The sequence below is a fragment of the Larus michahellis genome, chromosome 3 (assembly GCF_964199755.1).
Source record: "Larus michahellis chromosome 3, bLarMic1.1, whole genome shotgun sequence".
NCBI lineage: Eukaryota > Metazoa > Chordata > Aves > Charadriiformes > Laridae > Larus > Larus michahellis.
In genome coordinates, this window is record NC_133898.1 from 4,899,460 (window position 1) to 4,920,564 (window position 21,105).

General features: G+C 43.7%; 1 protein-coding gene across 1 annotated transcript; it reads left to right on the plus strand.

Annotated features, from left to right (window-relative positions):
- The first annotated feature begins 1,921 nt into the window (after positions 1–1,921).
- Positions 1,922–18,363, plus strand: BFSP1 (beaded filament structural protein 1). The gene is made up of 8 exons (XM_074578191.1): positions 1,922–2,292; positions 6,826–6,886; positions 10,003–10,098; positions 10,925–11,017; positions 11,706–11,813; positions 13,444–13,664; positions 15,086–15,171; positions 17,013–18,363. Exons 1-8 carry the CDS (start codon positions 1,922–1,924, stop codon positions 17,948–17,950), a joined length of 1,974 nt encoding a protein of 657 aa, XP_074434292.1. The 3' UTR covers positions 17,951–18,363.
- The last annotated feature ends 2,742 nt before the right edge of the window (positions 18,364–21,105 follow it).

Consider the following 21,105-nt stretch of genomic DNA (forward strand, 5'->3'; position numbering starts at 1 on the left):
CAGTCCAAGGTGAGATCTGAGTAAGGAATCCCACGTGCTGTAGCATATAGAAATACATGCTATAGCAAACACAGATTTTTTCCAAGAAGAAAGCATGGGATAAACTTTAATAATAAAAATTGTTGCTGTGAGGGCTCCCCTGCAGACAGACGGCTCTGTTGGGGGACACGGTGGGTCATTAAGAGGCCTTCATAGAAACTTTCATTTTATTACCGAAGGAGTTAAGGTGCAAAGTTAGCATGGAGTCAGGGCTGCTTCCAGCCGTAGAGAAAGGGATAAGATAGTATTCATATAGACTAGTATTGTACTAAAAGGCTATCTAAAGCCAAAAAACCTCTTGGCATCAAGATACACCACCCACAATCCAGCAGAGTCTACTTTCTGATCTCTTCTGGAAGATTAACTTTGTAAAAAGTTCAGCTACATTGTTTCGCTGGGAAGGCTCGTCCAGTCAAAGAGCTGCAAATGCCAACGTATTTGTGCAGCAGAGAAAAAACGGGTTTCACGTTCACTGCTGTATAAAGACTCCAAATATTTCTAAAAAATCTAGCCTTGTTTTGCTATTTATGTAGTTTAGAGGCTGCGTGCGGAGCTGCACTATATATTTGCGAAGCGCACTTTGTTTTTCTGAATGATTGTTTGATCTTTCCCCATTGTACTTTGAAATAATCTGAAGCAGAATAGGAAAGATGCAGAAAGCTTCTAATGAATTTTTCGTTTTTTCTTTTGATTCACATTAGATAATGCAGAACCGAGACTTTAGACTCACGTGAGTTTCTTCTCTTCTGCCCTTGCTGCAAGTGAGGCCACTCCCAAATAAGGTTTCAATACGTGTGATTTAAATATTCATATATGATATCTCCATTAAAAAATGAATAAGTGACTTCTACATAAATGAATTATTAGCAGAGATTTTTAACATTGAACTGTCTTGGTTTTGTCCTTTTCAGCTGGGCTAGTAGATGTGCTTCTCTAAGAACAGGCCTAAGAAACAGGATTTTGCAAAGAGAAAGACTGCGAAACAAGTACTAGAGGAAAGCCAACCATCACTTCCAGAGAAATTAAAGTATCTCATGGAACGGCAGCACATGAGATTCCATTACGGTGGGAGTGAACAGAAGGAAGGATGGTGGCTCCCCATGGTTATGTCCATTGTGTCATCAGGGGACATGGCCCTCAGATATCCCCAAGAAAACTGGCCTCCCAACAGGGCCCTGTTAAGCATGGGTCTTTAAGTACCACTGCTGCTTTGATACCTCTCGTGCCACGTAGAAATAACAAGCAGAAAAGGCTACCATGAAGTGAGAACCGAGTGTCCAAATTTTTTACTTGGAGCAGGAGTCACATTGACTTTTATACACCATCCCATCATCCTAAATGACAGCAAAACTGTCAAATAACAAAAATCAAGTAATGAAAATCGACACCAAAAGCCTGGCTCAGCAGAAGGCCTCTGCGCACAGCCCTGGGGACACCACCGTAGGACAAAGCTCTCTCCAGCACAGCCATGAAAGGCTATTGAGCTCAGACTCCAAAACAGCAAAGCACTCCTTTTGTTGTCTGTGGATAATGCTTTAATCCACTGGGTGGAAGCTGGATTTTGCTCGCTTTTATTTTGGCAGTACACAATTGCAACAGTCAAAAAGAAAAGCCTTTCATTCCCCCATACCTGCTGCTCCTCTGAACTGCTGATGCCTGGATGGGCAGCCCCAAGGCGTGGCCATTGGGATTTATTTAGTTCACTGCTGCAGATCATGCCTTTAGTGCCACAAACAGCCCTGGAGACAAGTCCCAGTCGTCTGGGTGGTGATTATGTTTAGTTCTTCCTTCCCAAAACCCCCAGACATAATTCAGATCCAAACTGGAGAGACAGAAAGGCACGCAAGAGGGGATTCCGGCACCGCACACTCCCCCCGAAACCATGTACAGGAGCAGCTTTCTCCGTGAGGTCCGCAAGCAGAAGTACGAGCGGTCGGATGCCTACGATGAGCTGCGAGGCTCCCCTGAATTTGACAGTTTGGCCCAAGCCCGGGGCCTTGAGAACCTCCAGGAGCTCAATGAGCGCTTCGCCAGCTACATCAACCGGGCACGTGTGCTGGAGCAGCGCAACACAATCCTGCGCAAGCAGCTGGAGACCTTCCAGCGCATGGATGAGCTGGTGGGCTTGGACGAAGCCTTCGCCGGGCAGATCGAGTTCAACCGACAGAGAATGCGGGAGCTGGCATCCGACCGAGCCAAGCTGGAGCGGGAGGAGAAGGACGCCCAGCGCATGCTTGATGAATACCGCAACAAGTAAGGCTTGCGAACGGAGGAAGATAGGTGTTATCATTTCCACAGGACACCTTAGTAGTAAGGATCGGTTTGGTATTACTGGCTGCTTCTCATGCATGGATGGTGCCCCTGCGTGTGTTAAAAATATTTCTAAATGACATAGAAACATGCAGAGCTATGGTATAGCTGGGCAAAATGCATTCTCTCCCTCTGGAGTATTTTCAGGCAGGGGAAGAGTCAGTGCACTGAAATCGAAAACATTGATTTGAACAACTTCCAAGAAAAATTGGCAAAGTGAAAATTTAGGAAAATCGGTAAGAAAAAGTTTCTACTGGCAAACTTTTAATGGATTCCTGCATACACCTGAGCAGTTTATGGATTAACTGCCGGTAGAGTACCTCATCAGCCGGATCAGCTATGTGCCAAAAAGATAATTTTTTTTTTTTTAAGAGGTGCAAGCTGTAAATAGGTGGTGAAAAGCATTGAAAATCCTAGGGGTAAACAAGCAGAGAAGGGGGTTGTGGTTATTGAAAGTGAGATTTATGGCCTGTCACAGGGGTAGTTAGTGACTTAGAAAAAATGAATTGTCTCTTATTGTAAAATCCTCGTGTTTTCACTTATTAGCCATAAGCAAAACTAAAAAGGAAACTTTCACTCCATCCTAACCAACAACATTGCAATTTATAAAGTAAAGATATGCAAAGCCATTACAATGGAAGTGCAGTGGCTGCTTTTAATACGAATTGCCTTCAGTATATATCAAGAGGTGAATTTGTGTTTAATTTTTTTGTCTTGGGATCTGCTGAATTTGACCTTAAGATAGATACGAAAGTTTTTTCAGACTCTGAAAAAAATGGATTAGGCTTGAAGTTGCAGGCGTTTAAACTAGGCCAGTGCCCTTTCACCATGTACTCTGCCTTATCATCCTGTTTCTGGCTCAAAGCCCTCCTGATGGCTGCGATTTCACCTACTTAACTTATAAATAAAGGTCTCTAAATAAATATGGTAGAAATAATCTTGTGTGATGTGTTAGGCCTACTGAAATCAGAGGTATTACTGTGCTGAAGAGCTGCTGCATGATAGCTGTGATATATGAAGCAACAGGGATTCCGTAGCCAGTGACCACTGGCAAAACAGTCTTCAAGCCCTGTCTGCAGAGGTTGTGTCTGTTCTGCAGCTCTTTCTCTGGTGCTAGAGAGACTTTTAGCCCGCTGCGGGTGAGGAGGTCCTGCTTACCCTCTATCCCCTCCCTAGAGTGACAAAATCTTGTGCCATGGCTGTCAGCTGCTCGATAGCAGCTTCTTGATAACACAGGTAGCAATATGTTCCTAAATCAGCAGAGCCGAGCCCTCACAGGGCTAATCCTAGCTTTCAGGGTATGAAATCTCTGCAGGACCAGCGTTTTGCACTTTGTTCTCTATTTGGCACCCAAGTTACTGCTGCCTCGATTGAGAAAAGGCTACTGAAGTGCCTCAGTGAAACAGAAAACGACAAAAACTAGTAAAAAAGTTAGCCTTTGCTTGTAGCAAGCCAAATATTTCACATATTGATAGAAAAGTTCCATAGGGTTTAACAGAGAGGCTGCATTTCCCTTTATATTGAAATCAGAGTCTTGACAGCAAATGGAGTATTATGACTCTTTTCTCCTTAGAAAGGAGCCAGCTCTTGCACTGAAGCAGAGGCGGGGTCTGAATAAAAAGGGCCTAGACGTAATCCCATGTTTTAAGAGCAAGCCTAGCTTGTCCATTAGCTGGGGATGGGAAAACAGATTCATGGCGCTGCTGGAGCCATGCTTTCCAGCTGAAGAAACAAGCCTAACGGTGGGCTTCCCTTCTGCATACCCTGTGCTCTCACCAAGCTGTAGGGCGGCTAAACGGGCTTAACAAATATCTGCAAGTCTGTAGGCGGCCCAACAGTGCTGCTCACCTAAGAGATGTGCAACGACGGGAACCTTAAAGTGCTGATCTGAGTTTGTTTAAGTCTAGCAGACCCCTCCATTTCATTTCCATGCAAAAAAAAAAATTGATACTTTTTTTGTAAACAGTCCAAAAAGATTTTTTTGTGCCCTTGAAGCTAGTTGCGTAGTGAGAAATTTTTATTTAAAGAAAACCAGAAAACAAAGTAAATGAACCTCATGGCTCTTAAGGTGCAGGAAAGGCTAACCAGCAGCCATCTGAGAAAAGCTTGACCTTTTTTCCAACATGTCCAGCTAATTATTTGAACATTGAAATCAGGTTTGAAGCATAGCAAGGCACCAATCTGCCAGGCATTGCACTTACATAGATACATTTCACTGGGAACAAAGACAGCACAAGGTCTCTGAAGCATTTCTAAGAGGTCCTTAGCCTTTTTGCACTGACCTCCTGGAGTACATTGAACGTCACTTAAAAGCAATAGTCCTTCAATGGATAATGGGACAAGATTGTCTCTTTCAAGGCGGCCAGGTGGTTTTATGGCTGCCTGACACAGCACGTATTTGGGTTATTTGAGACTTGAGGAAAATGTTGCTGAATCAATATTTTGGTCAGTGAAAGAATTTTTGAGTGAGGATCTAGCACCTTGGCAGGCTTGAGCAGGTCTGAATGACATCAGGACTGAGATTTTGACCCTGAATCTATTGTGTTGCTTTATATTATTAACAGTGTAACCCCAACCTTTTTTTGTAGCGATGTATTTGATTTTCACAAGCTGCCACAATCTGCTTCATTCTTGTCAGAAAGTATCTAAGTTAATGACGTGTTTGTGGTCAAGTGCACACAAAAAATTTATAAAATAGAAAGAAAAATTGATTTGAGGTAAGGTACTTAATAAACAAAAGAAACAAAGGCAGCCTTGCTGTTGAAGCTGAATATTGTCTGTATCTTGTGAACCCTGTGATATTAGAATTTGGCAAAAAAGATATCGTATTAGTTTTGTCAGAAAATAACACTTCAGCTGAGGATGTCCAGCAATTTATAGGAGTAATAACGAAATAAAAGCTCATCATTTTCATTTTTTTCTTTACTGTTCATGGTAAGAATGGAAAACAGACCAGTGACGAATCCTGCTAATAGTATGGGATTTCAAAGGAAGGGAAAGTTGGGACAGCAGAGCATCAAGTTGAGTCCATTTCTTTGTTCTGCCAAGATCTTTGTGGTCCTGCTCAGTTCACAACTGACCCCGTCCCTTCAGCATTCCAAGACATGTTGAAAGAGACAAGAATAATGTTGTCAGTTCATCCTTCAGGAGATAAAAGAGAGAAGCAAGGTTGACATGACAATTATAACTTGACTCGTGACCTGTTCAGTCTAGGAAATGACAAGTTCCCTGTTCACCGGAGCCAGTCCCTTAGATGCCGCTAGCATATCTGGGCTGAATTGATGATTTCAAAAGACAGAAAAGGCCTTATGTTCAATTCTGAATTTCAGCCAGAGTTCGTGCTTGTGTTGATGTTCATTGCTTGTACTGCGAATGAAGGACATTCAGCACCAGAGCTGACTTGTCACCCACCATGAGGGTTTCTTACAGAAAGTGAGCGCTTTGAATCTCTATTGTTTTAGGGAAAGCAAAGAGATAAACATGAGTAGACTGACTGTGTGTACTTTGGCAGTGACAACAGATGGAGATTGATGACCCAGTTGTTCAGTACTGATGGCAAAATCTCACACCTTTATACTATAAGATGGTTCTGGCTGGTTTTTTAATGGAGTTTCATTAAACCCTGTCTCTTATTAAACTTTATAGTTTATTTAGAGAAAGAATAGACAACAATAATCAAAAATTAGGAAGTTTTGTGCACTGCAACTAAAAGGACTTTCTAGAAGAAAATTCTATCTAACATAGAAATACAGAACCTTAATTCTTAAAGAATACGAGCTGTTTCCTCAATTTAAAAATAAACATGATACGTATCCATTGTTCACACAGTACAGGAATATGCATGATATATACTGGTGGACATTTTGTAAATGAGTAAGAAGAGCTGGGTAAATGCAGTTCTTAGTAAGACTCGCATGTAATTTTGACAAAGCTAAAATATGAATTGGTATTAAAGAGGACACAAAGCCTGATCCATCAAAGCATCCTAAAACAACATTATCCGTACACAGCGAAATTGCAAGCTTTGTGTTTAAAAAGTCTGTCATGAAAATGTTTATTGAACAACAACAGGTAGAACAGAAAACAAGTACAATGTAATTAAATGCTAATGTGCCAATGTAGCAAATACTCACATAGTAAACAGTGATAAACGGCTGTCACTGTAGTCCAATGCCAATCGAACGTACTTTTGTTGTAAATACACTATTCTTGCACTTTCTCTGAAAAAGTGATGGGAAATATGTGGCATTCCATGGTTTCCTGCTGCGTAAGTTGAGGACAAGAAATTTATAAATTCTGAAATTACTCTCAGGACCAGTGACAAAATATTAATGCTCATGTATAAAGAAAACTTTGGGCCTTTTCAAGATTCATATTCTGCTGTACTGTGAAGCATATATTGTGCATGATAGTGCAAATGACAATGCAGTTAGAAGGACTAACCATTGACATTCATCTCCTTTGTGCCATTTGCAGGTATAGAAATGAACGCGAATATCAGCAGAGACTAAAAGAAACCCTTGAACGCCTTAATAAGGTAAGCCTGGAAAAACGGAAAAGGAAAGGTCTATATCTTTTTTTCCTTTGGTTTCATTTACTACAGCAAGCTGCTTTGAAGGAGCAGTGGGAAGATAAAAAGTCAGAGCAAGACATTTCATCACTTTTGCGCTGATGAAAAGTTCACCTTCCGCTTGAGCAAGTGGCTGAGCTTTGGTGTGAGCTTATGCACTGTGTAGCGCCTTGCTCTGTACCGTCCTGCGGATTCTGGTCTTGTAGCACATGCCATCTGTAGCCCGTAGCTCAGCTGTGCTCAGAACTTAATAAATTTTTCAGTAATACCAAGAACTTGGAGGATCTATTCCGTAGCAGTCCTTTTAGAGCATCAGCAAATGCCTTAAGTATTCATTTCAGGACCTGGAGTTGAAATATGGATTGCTGCTCCCACATCCAATGTCAAGTTTCCAAATTAACCCTTGTGTAAGATTTCACACATGTTTAGGTGCCTTTAGTAAATCTTTTTAATTCTTTTAATGTTTTTTTTTAACTCAGAAGGTAATTTGTCTGTGAGCGAATTAGGGTCTATACACAGGGGTAGAAAAAGCCCCTTTATTAGTCCTATTATTCATCCAATTCACATACAATCACACATAAGATTCCGGAATATGACCGGCAAAAACGTATTTGTTGCTAAATACCTTCTGCTCCCCTTTTTTTCTTTAATACGGCTACTGTATTAAAGTATATTTAGTACTGAGATCATGGCATGAGAAAATGCTGATTGTGGCCAAGTCTTGAAGTCTGGTGGTCTCAAAACTCATCAGTCCCTTCCAGGGTATGGCCAGCCCTTCCCAGGACAGAACCCCTCCCCAGCTTCCCATTAGGCTTCCAAACAAAAGAGAAGCCACAAACCCCCCTGATTTGTTCCTTTCACAGTGAAACATGAGGAATGTTTATATCAAGCTGCACTTTCCTGAATACCATGGGAAGAGAAATAATAATAAGGCTCAGAGGAAAGATAAAAGTTTCCTAACATAATAAGTTCTGGTCATCCTCCAAGCCCTTAAAAAAACTTTGTGGAAGCAAATATTTTGTAAGGTGTAGCTGGAGGGTCCATCTTCACAGTTGCTCTCAGGCACTCTGTAGCTAAAGAAAAGTAGTTAGATTTGACAACCCCAGGCACAGTAGACAAGGTTTTGAGCCGTGGGGGGTATTTTTATCCCAGACTGCCGCTGTGTTTTTACCCGAGAATGCCCCATTGCAGCAGCTCCTTGTACTGGGGTACCAAATGCTGAAGACAACACTGCTGATTTTCCGTACAGTGCCCAAGATGTAGCCTGAAATCTGCATGTGCAGATGTAAATTTGTGTCTTTTCTTTCTGAAATCACTCTGGAAAATCAGCAAACAGTGGTTCTGGAGAGATCTAAGGATCATTCTAAATGAGAATGCCGCTTCAACGTTCTGGAACCAGTACCTAGAGCACAGTTGTTTTTTGGAAGTTGAGTGAATAGTAAATACTGCAGAATTCAGAAGAAAAAAATTGTCAATGAAGCTAATCTATTTGAAAGCAGGGAATCAAAGCAAAAGTATTTTTCCTCTTTGAAGGAATATTTTGAAAGCCGAATGCTGCTTTTGCTTATTACGTGCACAAATATATGCTTATCAGTAAGATCTAGAGGCCTGGTGGCTTTTTTTGGCTCCCCCAAACCTCCCAACGTGGCCATTGTCCTGCTGATCTTCCGCTTAATAGGAAGGCAGGGGAATGCAGAAAAGCAGCGGGCATTCCCCATGACTGGCTCTGAATGTGCTGGTCTGGCTGTGTCTGAATCAGCTGCTGCCTAACAAAGCAGTGACTCCACTAGAGAGGTCTCTCGCTGAGAGGCTCAGCAGCATAATGAGGCAGCCAACACCGACACATTTTTGGAATGTGCGTGTGAAGAAAGAAAGATCCTCTTCTATCACTCAGTCATTTGCTGCACCCATAGATTCCAGTCTTTTATTTGCAACTTCTGATATGCTCTCTGAAACATATTTACAGCTGGTAATGGCATGTAGGTAATTTTAAAGTGACGCCTTTAAATCCTTTTTTCTTTATACATCTTGATTTACATGCAGAACTCAAGACCTTCTTGAGGCAAATGGCAAACTGGTGGAGAAAATTACAAGTTTTGTAGAGTTGCATGGAAGATGCAGTTGGCAGAATTCAAGATACTTTCTCAAAAGTGTTATTTTACAGTATAAGTTAATGATAAACATAACCAAGAAGGTATGCATTAAGTAGAAGAATAAAGCTGTAAAATATATTGCCAAGTTCCATGGAAATTATTCTATATTCAAGGGGTTCTATTAGATTTTACAATAGGAAAATAGTACAAATAGGAAATATATAAATTAGACCTTTGAACAGAAATGGAGATTTATCTGGATTTAAATACCAGTGCCACTCATACTACGTACTTTGAGATCATGTGGTAGTCATATGCCTGGTTCTTTGAATTAATGAACATTATGAAATTTCATCCTCACAAATGCCCATGTATTAGAAATCTCTGCAGCAAGGTGGCTTTTTCTGGACTTGATCATCTGTCATTTTTATTTCCAGCAATGGCTCCAAACTGACAACCATTTGTGATATTTGAGAAGAAACCCAAAGGAGTGAAAAAGCTTTGGCCCACCCTGGGTTTTTTTTTAATAAGGGCTTCTTTAATGGGGAGAGTGAAAAGGCATCAGGACGCCTCAAGTCCTGTCATAAACACTACAGAAATCAGTGCCTCAGTCTGTTGATATCATCTGTTTAAGAGTCATGCACCATTGCAAGCGTCAAAGACTGGCATTTCATAGCGCTAATTATTTGGCTTCTAGCATTCATAAAGCATAGTGTAAACATATTTTGACGGTGCCAGTGCCAAAGTGTATAATAAATTATTTTTGTGCAGAAAAGCAGCGTGTACTATGGGAGAGCCTCATGAATAATGTGCCTGTTCTGTGTCGGTTTCTCCCAGTAGGCGTCAGCTCTCCATGCAGGTTGCTTCACATGCATATCTACTCGCATTGTGGCTAAGTGACTGCTCTGGTCATATGTTCACTCATATGCTCTGGTCATACGGTCACTCCAGCCATATGTAATGACCGTGCCACATGTCTCTGCATTGCAGGAAGCTGATGAAGCACTGCTGTGCAACCTGGAGCTGCAGATCGAGTCACAGTTCCTGCAGGATGACATTAATGCCACTAAGGACAGATACAAGAAGGTAACTGAATTTGCCGTCCTCTTTAGCTCTTCCTTCTAGATACGTGTGTGAAGCCTTGCCCTTCTCCATGAGCTGTTCCACTGGAAAATTAAAGCATATCCCGTTTGTATTTTGGTGGGTAAAAGAGCAGTCTGTACTTTTAGCAGTCTCAGCAGCTGCAGTGTGGAGGTCGAGCCCAACAGCTGGCTGGCTGCAGGCATCCAGATTGACTCCCTGGAGTCTAAGGTCTACTGCTATAGCAATGTCTTGAATTTGTTGCCCTGTTATCATGACTCAAGCCAACGTGCTGGTCAAGCTGTCTTCTATTTCACGCTAAGAAGCTTTCATCAGAGGGGGATTCCCAATTTTCTGGGACAGAGCATTCAGATTAATCATCAGCCATAAGCTGTGGCTGTATGATTAAGCTGCAGCCGACTTTAACACATACAGCCCTCTTCTTTCTGGGAGAGCTGTGAGGCTTCTGATCAGGCCACTCTCCCATCCCTGCTGCTTTTGAAAGAAGAGGCTTACTTTTTTTGGACTACATGCAAAGCTATTTGTGATTAGTATTTCGAAAATCTCCTGTTCAATCAGAGATCACAAAATCTTTAACAAAGAGTTTAAACTATACTGTCCGTTAGCCAAATGCCTGTAACGTAGCCTCAGCGTGATGAACCTATTAGCACACATGCACTCAAAATTAGGTCTAAACAAGTCTGAACGCAAACTGGACTTTTATGTGCTTAAATAAGTAAATACCTACGAATAAACTGCAGAAGTGGAGCGCACTGAAGCAAGCACGTTGCTATGGCATTTTGTGATGAAAATCCTTTTTACTTCACCACAGAACCTAATGGAAATCCAGACCTACGTGACTGTTTTGCAGCAGATCATCCAGACAACACCTCGTGTTTCCCCTATAACCACTGGCATATGTGAAGTAAGTATTATTGTTGGTAAATTCATGCTGCGCTAAGTAAGAAAGAGATAATGTTTGCTCCTAAAGCATCCCCAGAACCTCTAACTCCCACGCCAAGGCTAGATGAGAACTGCAACAACTATGAGTAAGTAACTACTGAATATGAGAGAAAAAAACTAACTGTACCTTTGGAAAACTCAGTTGCTCAGGAGGAGAGAGACAGTGTTAGTCAAGTGCACTCCAGCATATGTATTATCTCCAAAAATGGTTAGTTCAAAGACAGTCAAAGTAGTTGGACCCCTCCTCTGAGGAGGAACTGGCAAGATATGTAAGTTTTTAGACAGCGAGTAAATCTTGTCCTGAAGGGGCGAGTTGTGGAGAAAAATTCCTACAGACTAGATGAAAGCTTGGTGATGCTCATCAATATGTTTCTATGCCAAGAATGTTTATTCATTGGAAGAAGATGTAACAGGTGTATCTACAGGGTCTAATTTCAACAAAAGCTGTACTTCTACAGTTCCTGCCATCTGACATCTTTTATTCTTTAAGCCACGCCACAGGGCTTTCTTTGTTGTTCAATACCCATGGTTTTATTTGTCTTTTGTCATTTTCTATTTGTCTTTACAGCTTATTCCCAGTAGTAGAATTTCTTTTGGCTCTTTTAAAGACTGAAACATACTTTCCTCTAAACATGTTTTCTTTCAACCAGGAAAAACTGGTAGCTGAGAGGAGGATCCCTGTTCTGCAGAGCCAGCTGGAGGAATACAAGAGCATCCTCTGTCAGCTACAGTCCCAGAAATACAAACTGCAGACAGAGGTAATGTCATAACTATCTGTATACGCAACTATAATGCTCATGGAATCTGCTCTCTTTATGGCTACTTGATCCTTAACAGGCTCTTGTGAACTCAAGTGACTTGGACGTTTGTAGGTGGTTTTTTTATTTTAGTTTTCCACCTTTTTACTCAGCTGTTTCGTTCCCTTTCTCTTGACGGCCAAAATCATCGGGTTTAGATGGCCAGGGAGGACTGCAGGTATCGTAGCGCAATGAAGCTTGTCCTTGCTTATCAGAGTAGCTGGTGGGAGAAGTTTCCACTTTGCAATTGGATTCCTGCAGAACAGAGTCAGCAGGAGTTCAGCCACACAGGGCTATTCCTGCTTTCCTTCTTTCTTACTGAGCCCAGGCTGGAAATTGACTCCATGAAGAATGAAGAGGGACCTTCAGGGCTCTGCCTGGCTCTTTCTGTGAGTGCCACATGCAATGCTGAGCTTGCCGTGAGAAATACTGGGCAGACTTTGTAATCAAAACTGAAATAGGTGTTGAGCTACTTTTGACATCCTGCATTCAGCCCTGTCACTACTAAGCACTAAGTCAACGCCTCTTCTGTGCTTAGACACAACCGGCACCAAAACCACATTCTTTTTGCCTGCTCCTGATTTTCAGAAAAATTACTGGCCAAGCCTTTCACTCATTGTTCCTGCCCATCTCCCAGACAAACCTGCCGTTGTCTCTGAGTAAGCATGCTGTGCGGGGACAAGGGTGGCAGGGGACAGAGGAGCAGCTAAAGGCTGCAGTGAATGGAAACCAGACCTGGATAAATGCCAGTGGCGGGTCAGCCTCGGTGCGGTTTAATGTTTCTTAGTGGATGGGGTGGAGAATGACCACGTTATGTCCCCCAGATACAGCTCCATTTGTGCCTTGAATTGTCCATCCGTGGTAGGGGAAGTGTTATACTGGTATAAAACACCAGTAAAAAAGACAGCTATAAAAGATTTTTGGACTGCTCTGGACAGACATAGCAGCAAATCTTTCATAGCTGAGAGTGGAATTACACTGCCAGATATCCCACCTGTAACTCCTGCCCCTTGTTTTTGCAAGGGACTCATCGCCACCTCCTGGTTGATGTGCTCTGCAATGATGGGCTTCACAGCAGTTATTTTTATCGCTGAAGTGAAAAAAACGATGAATTAAATTCAAAAGGGAAGCTTTTTATTTATTTTATAAAAAGACCCTTACCTTCAGTGCGTGGTCCACAGTGGAGGAAGAACTGGTTTTGCCTGTGCACATCTTCCCAGTTAAGCACTTTTGTTGTTGTAAGACAGTGCCTGCTCTGCCGAGGCCATCCATGGTCAGCTGCGGGTCACGCAGCAAGACATCAGCCCACCTCGCGTGCAAGGGGAAGGAGCAGTCACACAACTATTCCACCGGTTTATGCCAAGCCCACAATGCTTATTGTGGAACAGAATCCTTGGAATAGACAGCGGGCTGGAGGGTGGGGACCTATTGGTTTTTTATAACTAAACAAATCCAGTGAAACTGTTGCTGTGTTTCAGCATTGTAGCCTTACTCTTCGTAATAAAACCTTTTGCCTCTAATTAGGCTTGAAATATGGGAATGGTGAATGGTTCAGAGCTTCTTCTTTCACCCACCCATTTTTGTTTACCAGACTACCATGCTGGAGCAAGCAATTAAAAACACCCAGGAGAGTTATGATGATGAAATTCAGCTTTACAACGAGCAGATTGAAAACCTCAGGAAGGGGATAGAGGAAGCTGAGAGGACCTTGGAGAAGTACACCACCGACTGCCGCCAGCTGGTGATCTACCAGCAGTCCCTGGAGAATGAGCTGGAACGGTACAAGCGTATAATTGAGAACGAGGACAGCCGGTAAGGCTGGATTTCTGGACTCTCCCAAAGGGGCCAGTGATGTCTTTTCTCTCCTTTGAAAAAAATATATGTTTAAGGGCATTTGACTGACCCAAAGCTATGGCCATTTCATGCCTTCCACTGGTAGATACCCAGGGACAGGAATCTCAGTAGATGCAAAATCTGGTCAAGCCTCTGCCAAGAAAAGGGTCAGAGCCACTTTGAGCTTCTTCTTTCCATACAGTCTGCTTTCCATATACTGTCCTGGCATCAGTGCACAAGAAAGCGAACTGAACACCCTCTCCACTGCCAGGGGTTAGCAAAGGTTGCTGGGGATTACAAGCAGGTTGGTCTTGCAGGGCTTAGACAGGACAAATGCCCTGTAAAGCAAAACACTCTACAGGCAAGGGGGAAAAAAGGGTAAAATACAAGAAATTCGCAGGGATTTTTATTGTGTTTAAACCGACAGAGGAGCACTGGCTCCCTCTAATGTTACATCAGCCTCACAGAAGAAAAGGAGCTGGGCTTTCACAGCAGTGCCTGGTGCTGCCTGCGCTGGCAGATGCAGCAGGGCCTGACCCCTGAGCGCCCGAACCGCTGCTCTGGGTGGTCCAGAAGATGCAGGGAAAGGACAGTCACTAACCCTTAATGCCACATAATACCGCTAAGACCCTAATACCATTAAGGGTCTGACATGTGGGGAACAGGTATTTCATCACTTTTCAGCGTCTCATTTTGGACACTCTGTTCTGGTTAGAGATATCTCGTCAGGGTAATTCTCAGCACCAAAAAAATCAACATATGCATCTCTTGCCTACCTACACAGGGTGTATATCCTCCCTACAGGCCAAAATATTCTCTCAAATTCTGGCACAGCAGAATGGAAAGGCCACAGATATAGTAATTGGTTTACATATGAGCCAGCCTCTTCCTTTTAATTTTAAACCCTTAATGCCACATAATACTGCCTCGAATATATTTCCAAGGAAGACTGCTCAGTTTTCTTCTTGCCCGTCTGAAGTCAGGCATATGCAGGTAACATTGTAACGGCTAGCAAATTTCATATTTTACTGGCCACCATTTACAGCTCTTGCTGACCTCTGGTGGGCATGGGTTGGCTGTTTGCCCATCCAAAATCTTCCCATCCTTTCTAAGTGCTGGGCTAAATTTCAAACGTATTGCTGTGGGTTTTTACCACCGGTGTACTTTGCCTAGCGAAGAAGCCCTCATCTCCTGCTGTGGAAACCAGCCTAACTCCTGCGAAGGTGCTGCGGCTGTGTTGTTCTTCCCCGGACAAGAAACAGGCTCCCATCATTTTCTTTGACTCTTCATCACAGAGAAATACATTTCTTTAACCTCTATGCTTCATTTTTGTTTAATTTCACTTGCTTTTGATGGAAATGAAGGGGAAAGCTCTGACCAATGCACGTCTTCTCCGGTAGGTTAAACTCTGCTATAGCAGGAACGCCAGTCACACTCTTCACGCAGATCTATAGACCTGTCCAGCCTCAAGCTTCGAGGGGAAGAGGTAAACCTGTGACATGTCTTCTGTGTCTGTCAAGAGCAGCATCGTTGTATTTTTAGCTGTTTTTCCGTTTGTCTTCCATACGAACACCAGCTGTGACAGCCTGACTCCAGGCTTGCTAAGTAAACACAACAATTTCAGCTTACCTCAGCCGGCTTTGGGACAAGCTCGCAAAGGGCAAAACCACAACCAAATGAGGTTTTTTGCTTATTTTTACAATTTACTACTTAAGCCAATCAATAGAGCAAAGGCAGAAGGCACCTGAAATTATGGAAAGAGCTGGGGCCTTTGTGCTGACTTGTTGCGAGTCATTGGTCCACACTTCATTTACGTGTAAAGAGCATCAGGGCATGTTGAGTGGTGCGGGAAGGCAGAGGATGCTTTTTTGGGCCCATTTTCCTCTGAGTGATGTTTCCTCCCTGCCACATGATTGCTTGTTAGACTTAGGATGCTTAATAAAGGAATGGCCAGGACTAAACTAGTGAGGCTTCTTTTAGTAAAGAGGGGAGCCGGTATATAGAAAGGTCCTGTAGGTATTAATGTTTGGAATAACTTACTGTAGCTTAAATCTGAGGCTCACTGGAGTTTTACTAAAGGCAAACTGTCCTCAGAATGGAGATAAATGCTCAAATGAGGGGTTTTTTTTGGAGTGCAGCTGTAACTTTTCGAACTGCTCTGTGAACCATAGCAGTTTTATATCAAATGGGTCCATAATGCCCAATGCCAAATCCTTGGCAACCGTAAATTACTACTGTCCTCCAGAGTCTCATTTTATACCTGTTGAGGATTCAGCATTTTATGTGCATTACTGTATGTGTGACATGGGATAAACCAGCTTCTGTGGGAAAGCATGTTAATACCCGTCTGTCCCCTTGTTCTCATAATTCCCAGTAACAACTTCTGCCTACTGTGCTCTAACATGCCACGGAAATCAATAGCCTGCCCATGCTCTTGTTGCTGCTGAGCTGCCATGGGGGGGTCTGTGACTATCGACTGCCCAGGAGAGCCAAAACACAGCCTGCGGGATGGGCTTCCCTCTGCATGGGCCGAGAGCTTGGCATTGGTAGTCCCGCAATGCCAAAATGTTTCTTTGCTCTGTGCCCGCCAGCCACTGGCTGCTCCCTCCTGATGCAGCTCCCTGCCTCTGCCCATATCCAAAATTGCCCTGCCGGGAGGTGCCCGGCTCACTCAGATTCCCCCACCCTGGGACACAAAGCCGAGGTGCCCCGCCCCCCGAACCCCTCTTCAGAAGCACTGGAAAACCTGTTGACGGCACCCACCTTTCCTGTCAGGCCTGGACTGATCACCCAGCAGCCCTGCCTTCAGCTGGAAGGTTTTAAATAGTGCTTTCTGGTTTTTTTTCTCCCCAAACCCTAGCAGGAGTTGTAAAAGCCAGACAAGCTATTTCCACTGCCAGGCCGTGCCTCTAACTGTAGGCACCTGGTTTCAGGCTCTGCCTTAGGAGACGAGGTTTCTTGTCTAGTTAAGGGGACCAAACCCCGCTGCCATGGGAGAAAGGAGATGAGCCTGACCACAGCAGCAGCTGAATGCTCCTGCTGAGCATTAATGCAGGTCTGATTGATAGGTGAATGTTTTGTGCAGCTGCTGGTCTTAATTGCACAGTTGTCCTGTGCTCAGGACAGGCAGTAGCGACCTCGGATGCTACTTGACAAGGGGCCCATGCAAAGAAAGAGGCTGTTTCATGCGCTGATGGAAGCTGCGCTCACGTTTGCTGCTGCATTCAGCTTTAGGCCAGCAGCAGGGAGAGTGAGAGGTAGCTCTAGCGTTGGCAGTAACTGTGTTCAGCACTGTTTGTTGTTTGCTTTGTTTTGATTTTTCCATAGATATCACCCAGGCAGCGCAAGACATTGCCAGTGTAAAGCCCAGACAAAAAGCTCTGACAAAGAAAATTGCCAGGAAAAAGGAGCTGATATCTAAAGACATAACTGACGGTCTCTCGCCTGAAAGAATGTACGAAAGAACTCTGGAAGGTTTTGACCAAGATCAGCCGGAGTTTAGGCACGAGGGCTCAGTCACATGTGACCCCGAGCAGGAAGGATTAGAACCCGATGAAACAGAAATGGGCTCAGAGGACGTACCTGATGGAGCCCAGATAAGTAAAGCCTTCGATAAACTGTGTAACATTGTGAGGGAGAAAATAAGAGTCTACAAGAGACCGGAGCCTAAACCTGATGCCCATCCCAAAGGGCGTTATGTGCTGGTAACAGGGGAGGAAGGCTATGAGGAACCTTGCATCACGGCCCCCTCCATCCCACCTGGGGGAGGGATCACAGTTTCCACCGGCAACGGGAAGGTGATGAACGGTGGTGATGTGGAGGCCATACCGGAGCTGCCTGAACCATCAGAAAAAGAAAAAAGGGCTATCTGTGAAAGGAGGGAAGAGTTTGAACTCGAAGATAAACAGAAAGGGGAAGAGAAAGAGTACATACTTGAATGGGGCAAAAAAACAAGAGGAAAAATTGAGCAAATCACAAAGTATCCAGATATCTCTGAGCCTGAAACAGTTCCTTGCCCTGGTCTGATAAGCCCAACTGAGCCAGGAGTCATTCGAGAGACAGAATATGACCGAGAAGATAAGCAGGGCCTTTTGTTCAGGGAGGCAGGCTTGCCCGGCTCCATGAGCTACGAGAAGGTGGAGGTGGTGGAATCCATCGAGAAGTTTTCAGATGACAGAACTCAGACATACGAAGAGACAGCCATGATTGTGGAGACGATGATAGAGAAGACAAGCAAGAAGAAACCAGGTGATAAAGGCTCTTAAGTGACATACACACACCCCCTCCTTGACAGTCAACTTGTCTGGCATAGTTATTAAATGACTGTTTTTTTTCCTGACCGAATGATACAGTAGTGAGATTTTTGCTGTTTGGTATGGAACAGATTGATACCTTGGTGGCAGTTCTGTCTGATGTAGGCTGACCTTCGGTGCCATGACCATTAGAGCGGTCCAGGGCAACAAGTAATAGGCACATCCTATGCAATTGATTTTTCATGATTAGGACAAGTCGAAAGCAATTATTATTAGAGAGCTGCCTGGCTTTCCACAGTATCTGGGACAAATTTGCATATTCTTCTGCTGCCCCTATAGCTGCCATATGATTCCCCATCTCTCAGACAGCTGCAAATGTTAACTTGTGACATCTGGTTCATTTAATAAAAGCTTTGCCTTCTACCAAAGATACCCACTGTGGGTGTGTGTTGCCTTTACCGTTGGCTAACAGTCCCTACATCAGCTGGCTTGGTGTGCAGGAGTTCTTCCAGGGGAAGGGCTGGATACTTGTTAAATAACCTATTCCAAAGCTCTCTCATTTACAGTACTGAAATAGGGGTCAGCTTGGCAGACTTTTTTTTTGGTTTGACTCTAAAGACAAACTCTCTGTGTTTGAAATAAGCTCTTACTGCATATCTTCTCAGAATAAAACTTGAAATTCCACCAAAGTGGGGCTAACACTTCTAAAAGACACTAAAGGCATTATTTGTCCTTCACCAACACAACTAAGGTATTTACGAATGCCAACAAGCTTTTGAGCAGACTGCGGCCAAGTCAAAAGACACTGTGTTTTGTTATTTTTCTTGTTGACTATTTCCTCGGACTGCAGCGTTTTATAGAGTTTAACACTGCCACGTGATCCCACCGTAGCCCAGGCACATGCAGTCCCATGGAACTCCACGGGATTGCTGGAACAAGCAGTGCCTTCCCACGTGCCTGGGGAAGCAAAAAAAAAAATACTTCCGCAACAGCTTCCTGCAGCTTCCAGAAATCTTCGACTCGGAAAAAAAAAAAAAGATATCCTGAGAACTATTTGATGTGCTGGTGAATCATTTAGGCCTCAGCTTAACTTTAGGCACTCAAATAATCCCATATGCTTATGCAAAGTACATAGTGAAGTGCTTTACTAGGCTGAGTGCTACACGTTCCTTCTCCCATCCCAGTTCTCAAAGTTTTCATTTCAGCTGTCGGTTTTAAGCCTTTTTCTTTTTGGCTGGTGATGCCTGTCAGCTGTGAAGGAAGGGGTAGGGCTAGACATAATTTAAGCTAAAGACCCTGAACTTCATGGTGACCTTCTCGCATCACCCAAGGTTTCCCTTCGACATTGCGTTGGGTTTTTCATTAGCATGGTCCAATGCAGGTGTAGCATCTAATCTACTGTGACTATTATGTCTGGTAAAGTGGCACCTTCTTTTTTTGAAACAAAGACAAGTGACCCACATTAGTCACATTTTTAGTCAGGATTTTTTTTATTTTGTCGCTGCTGTTTTATTGAAATGCTGTGGCAGTTCATGCCAGACATGGCTTATTAGGGTGTGTACTGCTTTTCACTTTAATCTATTAACACAGTAAATAACTGCAGAGAAGGAATTTATCAATGCGCATGCAGGCTGCACTGGAGCTAGGAGCAACTGCTCAGAATAACTGCTGGTAAAAAGCAGGTTCTGACTACTGCAAAGGAAAAGAACCCAACTGCAGCAACAGGAAGGCTGTTTAATAATTCTGTCACAAAACAGGGTGCAAACAGATTCAGGCAGTCCCTGGCCAGAACTCAGTATTTCCTCCCCTCCGTCCCTCCCCCCACATCTGATTTCACTGCAATAGAGAATTTCCTGTTGGGCATACAAAAAGCCTTAGGCAATGGCAAGGAGGCAACACATCAGTAGAGCCTGGGTTAGGTGTCTAGAGCGTGAATATCCTCCACCACCTTCATCTATTTTGTGGTGTCACCGCTCTTCGCTGCTGACCTAGCAATGGTTTTCTGATGCTCATGAACATGTTCAGCAGCTGTGCAGTATAAAAAAAAAAAAAAATGCTCCTAAAGCATGTTTGGTGACATGTATTACTGAAAAAGTCATGTACTGTTTTGCATAGGCAGCAACCCGAGGTGCAAGACTTGCACCAAGCTGGTGCTGAGCTGCACCACGGACACCAGCACCAGCAGAAGTCAAAGACTGTGAAGAACTAAGGCCTAAATTCTGCTAGGATGGCTAACCTGCCTTCCACAAACATGGCAGTAGTCCAGTAAGGCTGCAGAGCATGGGCATCTTTCTGTAAATTTGTATGAAAATTTACATGGAAAAAAACACTGGCATTCTATTGTTCATAGAGACAATGCTGAAAGGTATATTAAATCTCATAATTGATGGTCTAACCTCTACTTTAAATGCAGATTCTCAGTGAAGTGTTTAAATACAAAGTGTGAGGGTGAAATACTTGCGAGCAGCTATTCAGCAGAGCCTCGTAGGAGACCTGGGTTACTACAGGCACATTCTCACCTCGGTGGCGATCAGGACTAGATCAGTAGGTCCCCTGCCATCTTATACTGCTGCAGACATGGTAAGAAATTATAAAATGAAATGTACCCTGTGCCGTGGGAACACATGAGCTAAAAAGTACCCAAACGCGAGGGTGGGAATTAGGGAGGAAGAAGGAAACAGGGTGGGTTTTTTTGTGGACCAAAGTGCTCCAAATAGCGCAGAGAGAGAGAGAGAAAAAGAAAATCTGCTGTAGCATTTCTTTGGGGCCAGAACTGCGTATGAAATGCAGTGCCAAAATGTCACTGTCTCTCTTCCCGAGTGACCCCTTTCCCAGGGAGGGCAGCAGTTTGGCACCACCTCACTGCAGCGCTGCCCCTGGCGTCAGCGGGTCTGAACCACGTAAGTAACGCCCAGGGCTCTTCCCAGCCTGTGGCCTTCATCTCCTGCGTCCCACTGCCTCACAGAGCTAACAGAAAGCCCGTTACTCCTCAGCTCTTGCTATCAATCAACTCTTCCAGAGGATTGTGTTTGTTTTCTCAGTATCCAGCATACATGGGCTACAAATTTCTTTATCAGTGTAAAAAGCAGAGGAGGAGGAGGTCATCCCACTTCGAGCAGCATATTACCTCCTGTGGACCTTCGGATAGGCAAAGATGATAGGACCTG

What these genes read in the sequence shown, in the direction of transcription:
- BFSP1 (XM_074578191.1), top strand. Translation starts at nt 1,922, where the DNA reads ATGTACAGGAGCAGCTTTCTCCGTGAGGTCCGCAAGCAGAAGTACGAG. An exon ending in CTTGATGAATACCGCAACAA is followed by an intron (nt 2,293 to 6,825) that starts GTAAGGCTTGCG and finishes TGCCATTTGCAG; the next exon opens with GTATAGAAATGAACGCGAAT. An exon ending in TAACCACTGGCATATGTGAA is followed by an intron (nt 11,018 to 11,705) that starts GTAAGTATTATT and finishes TCTTTCAACCAG; the next exon opens with GAAAAACTGGTAGCTGAGAG.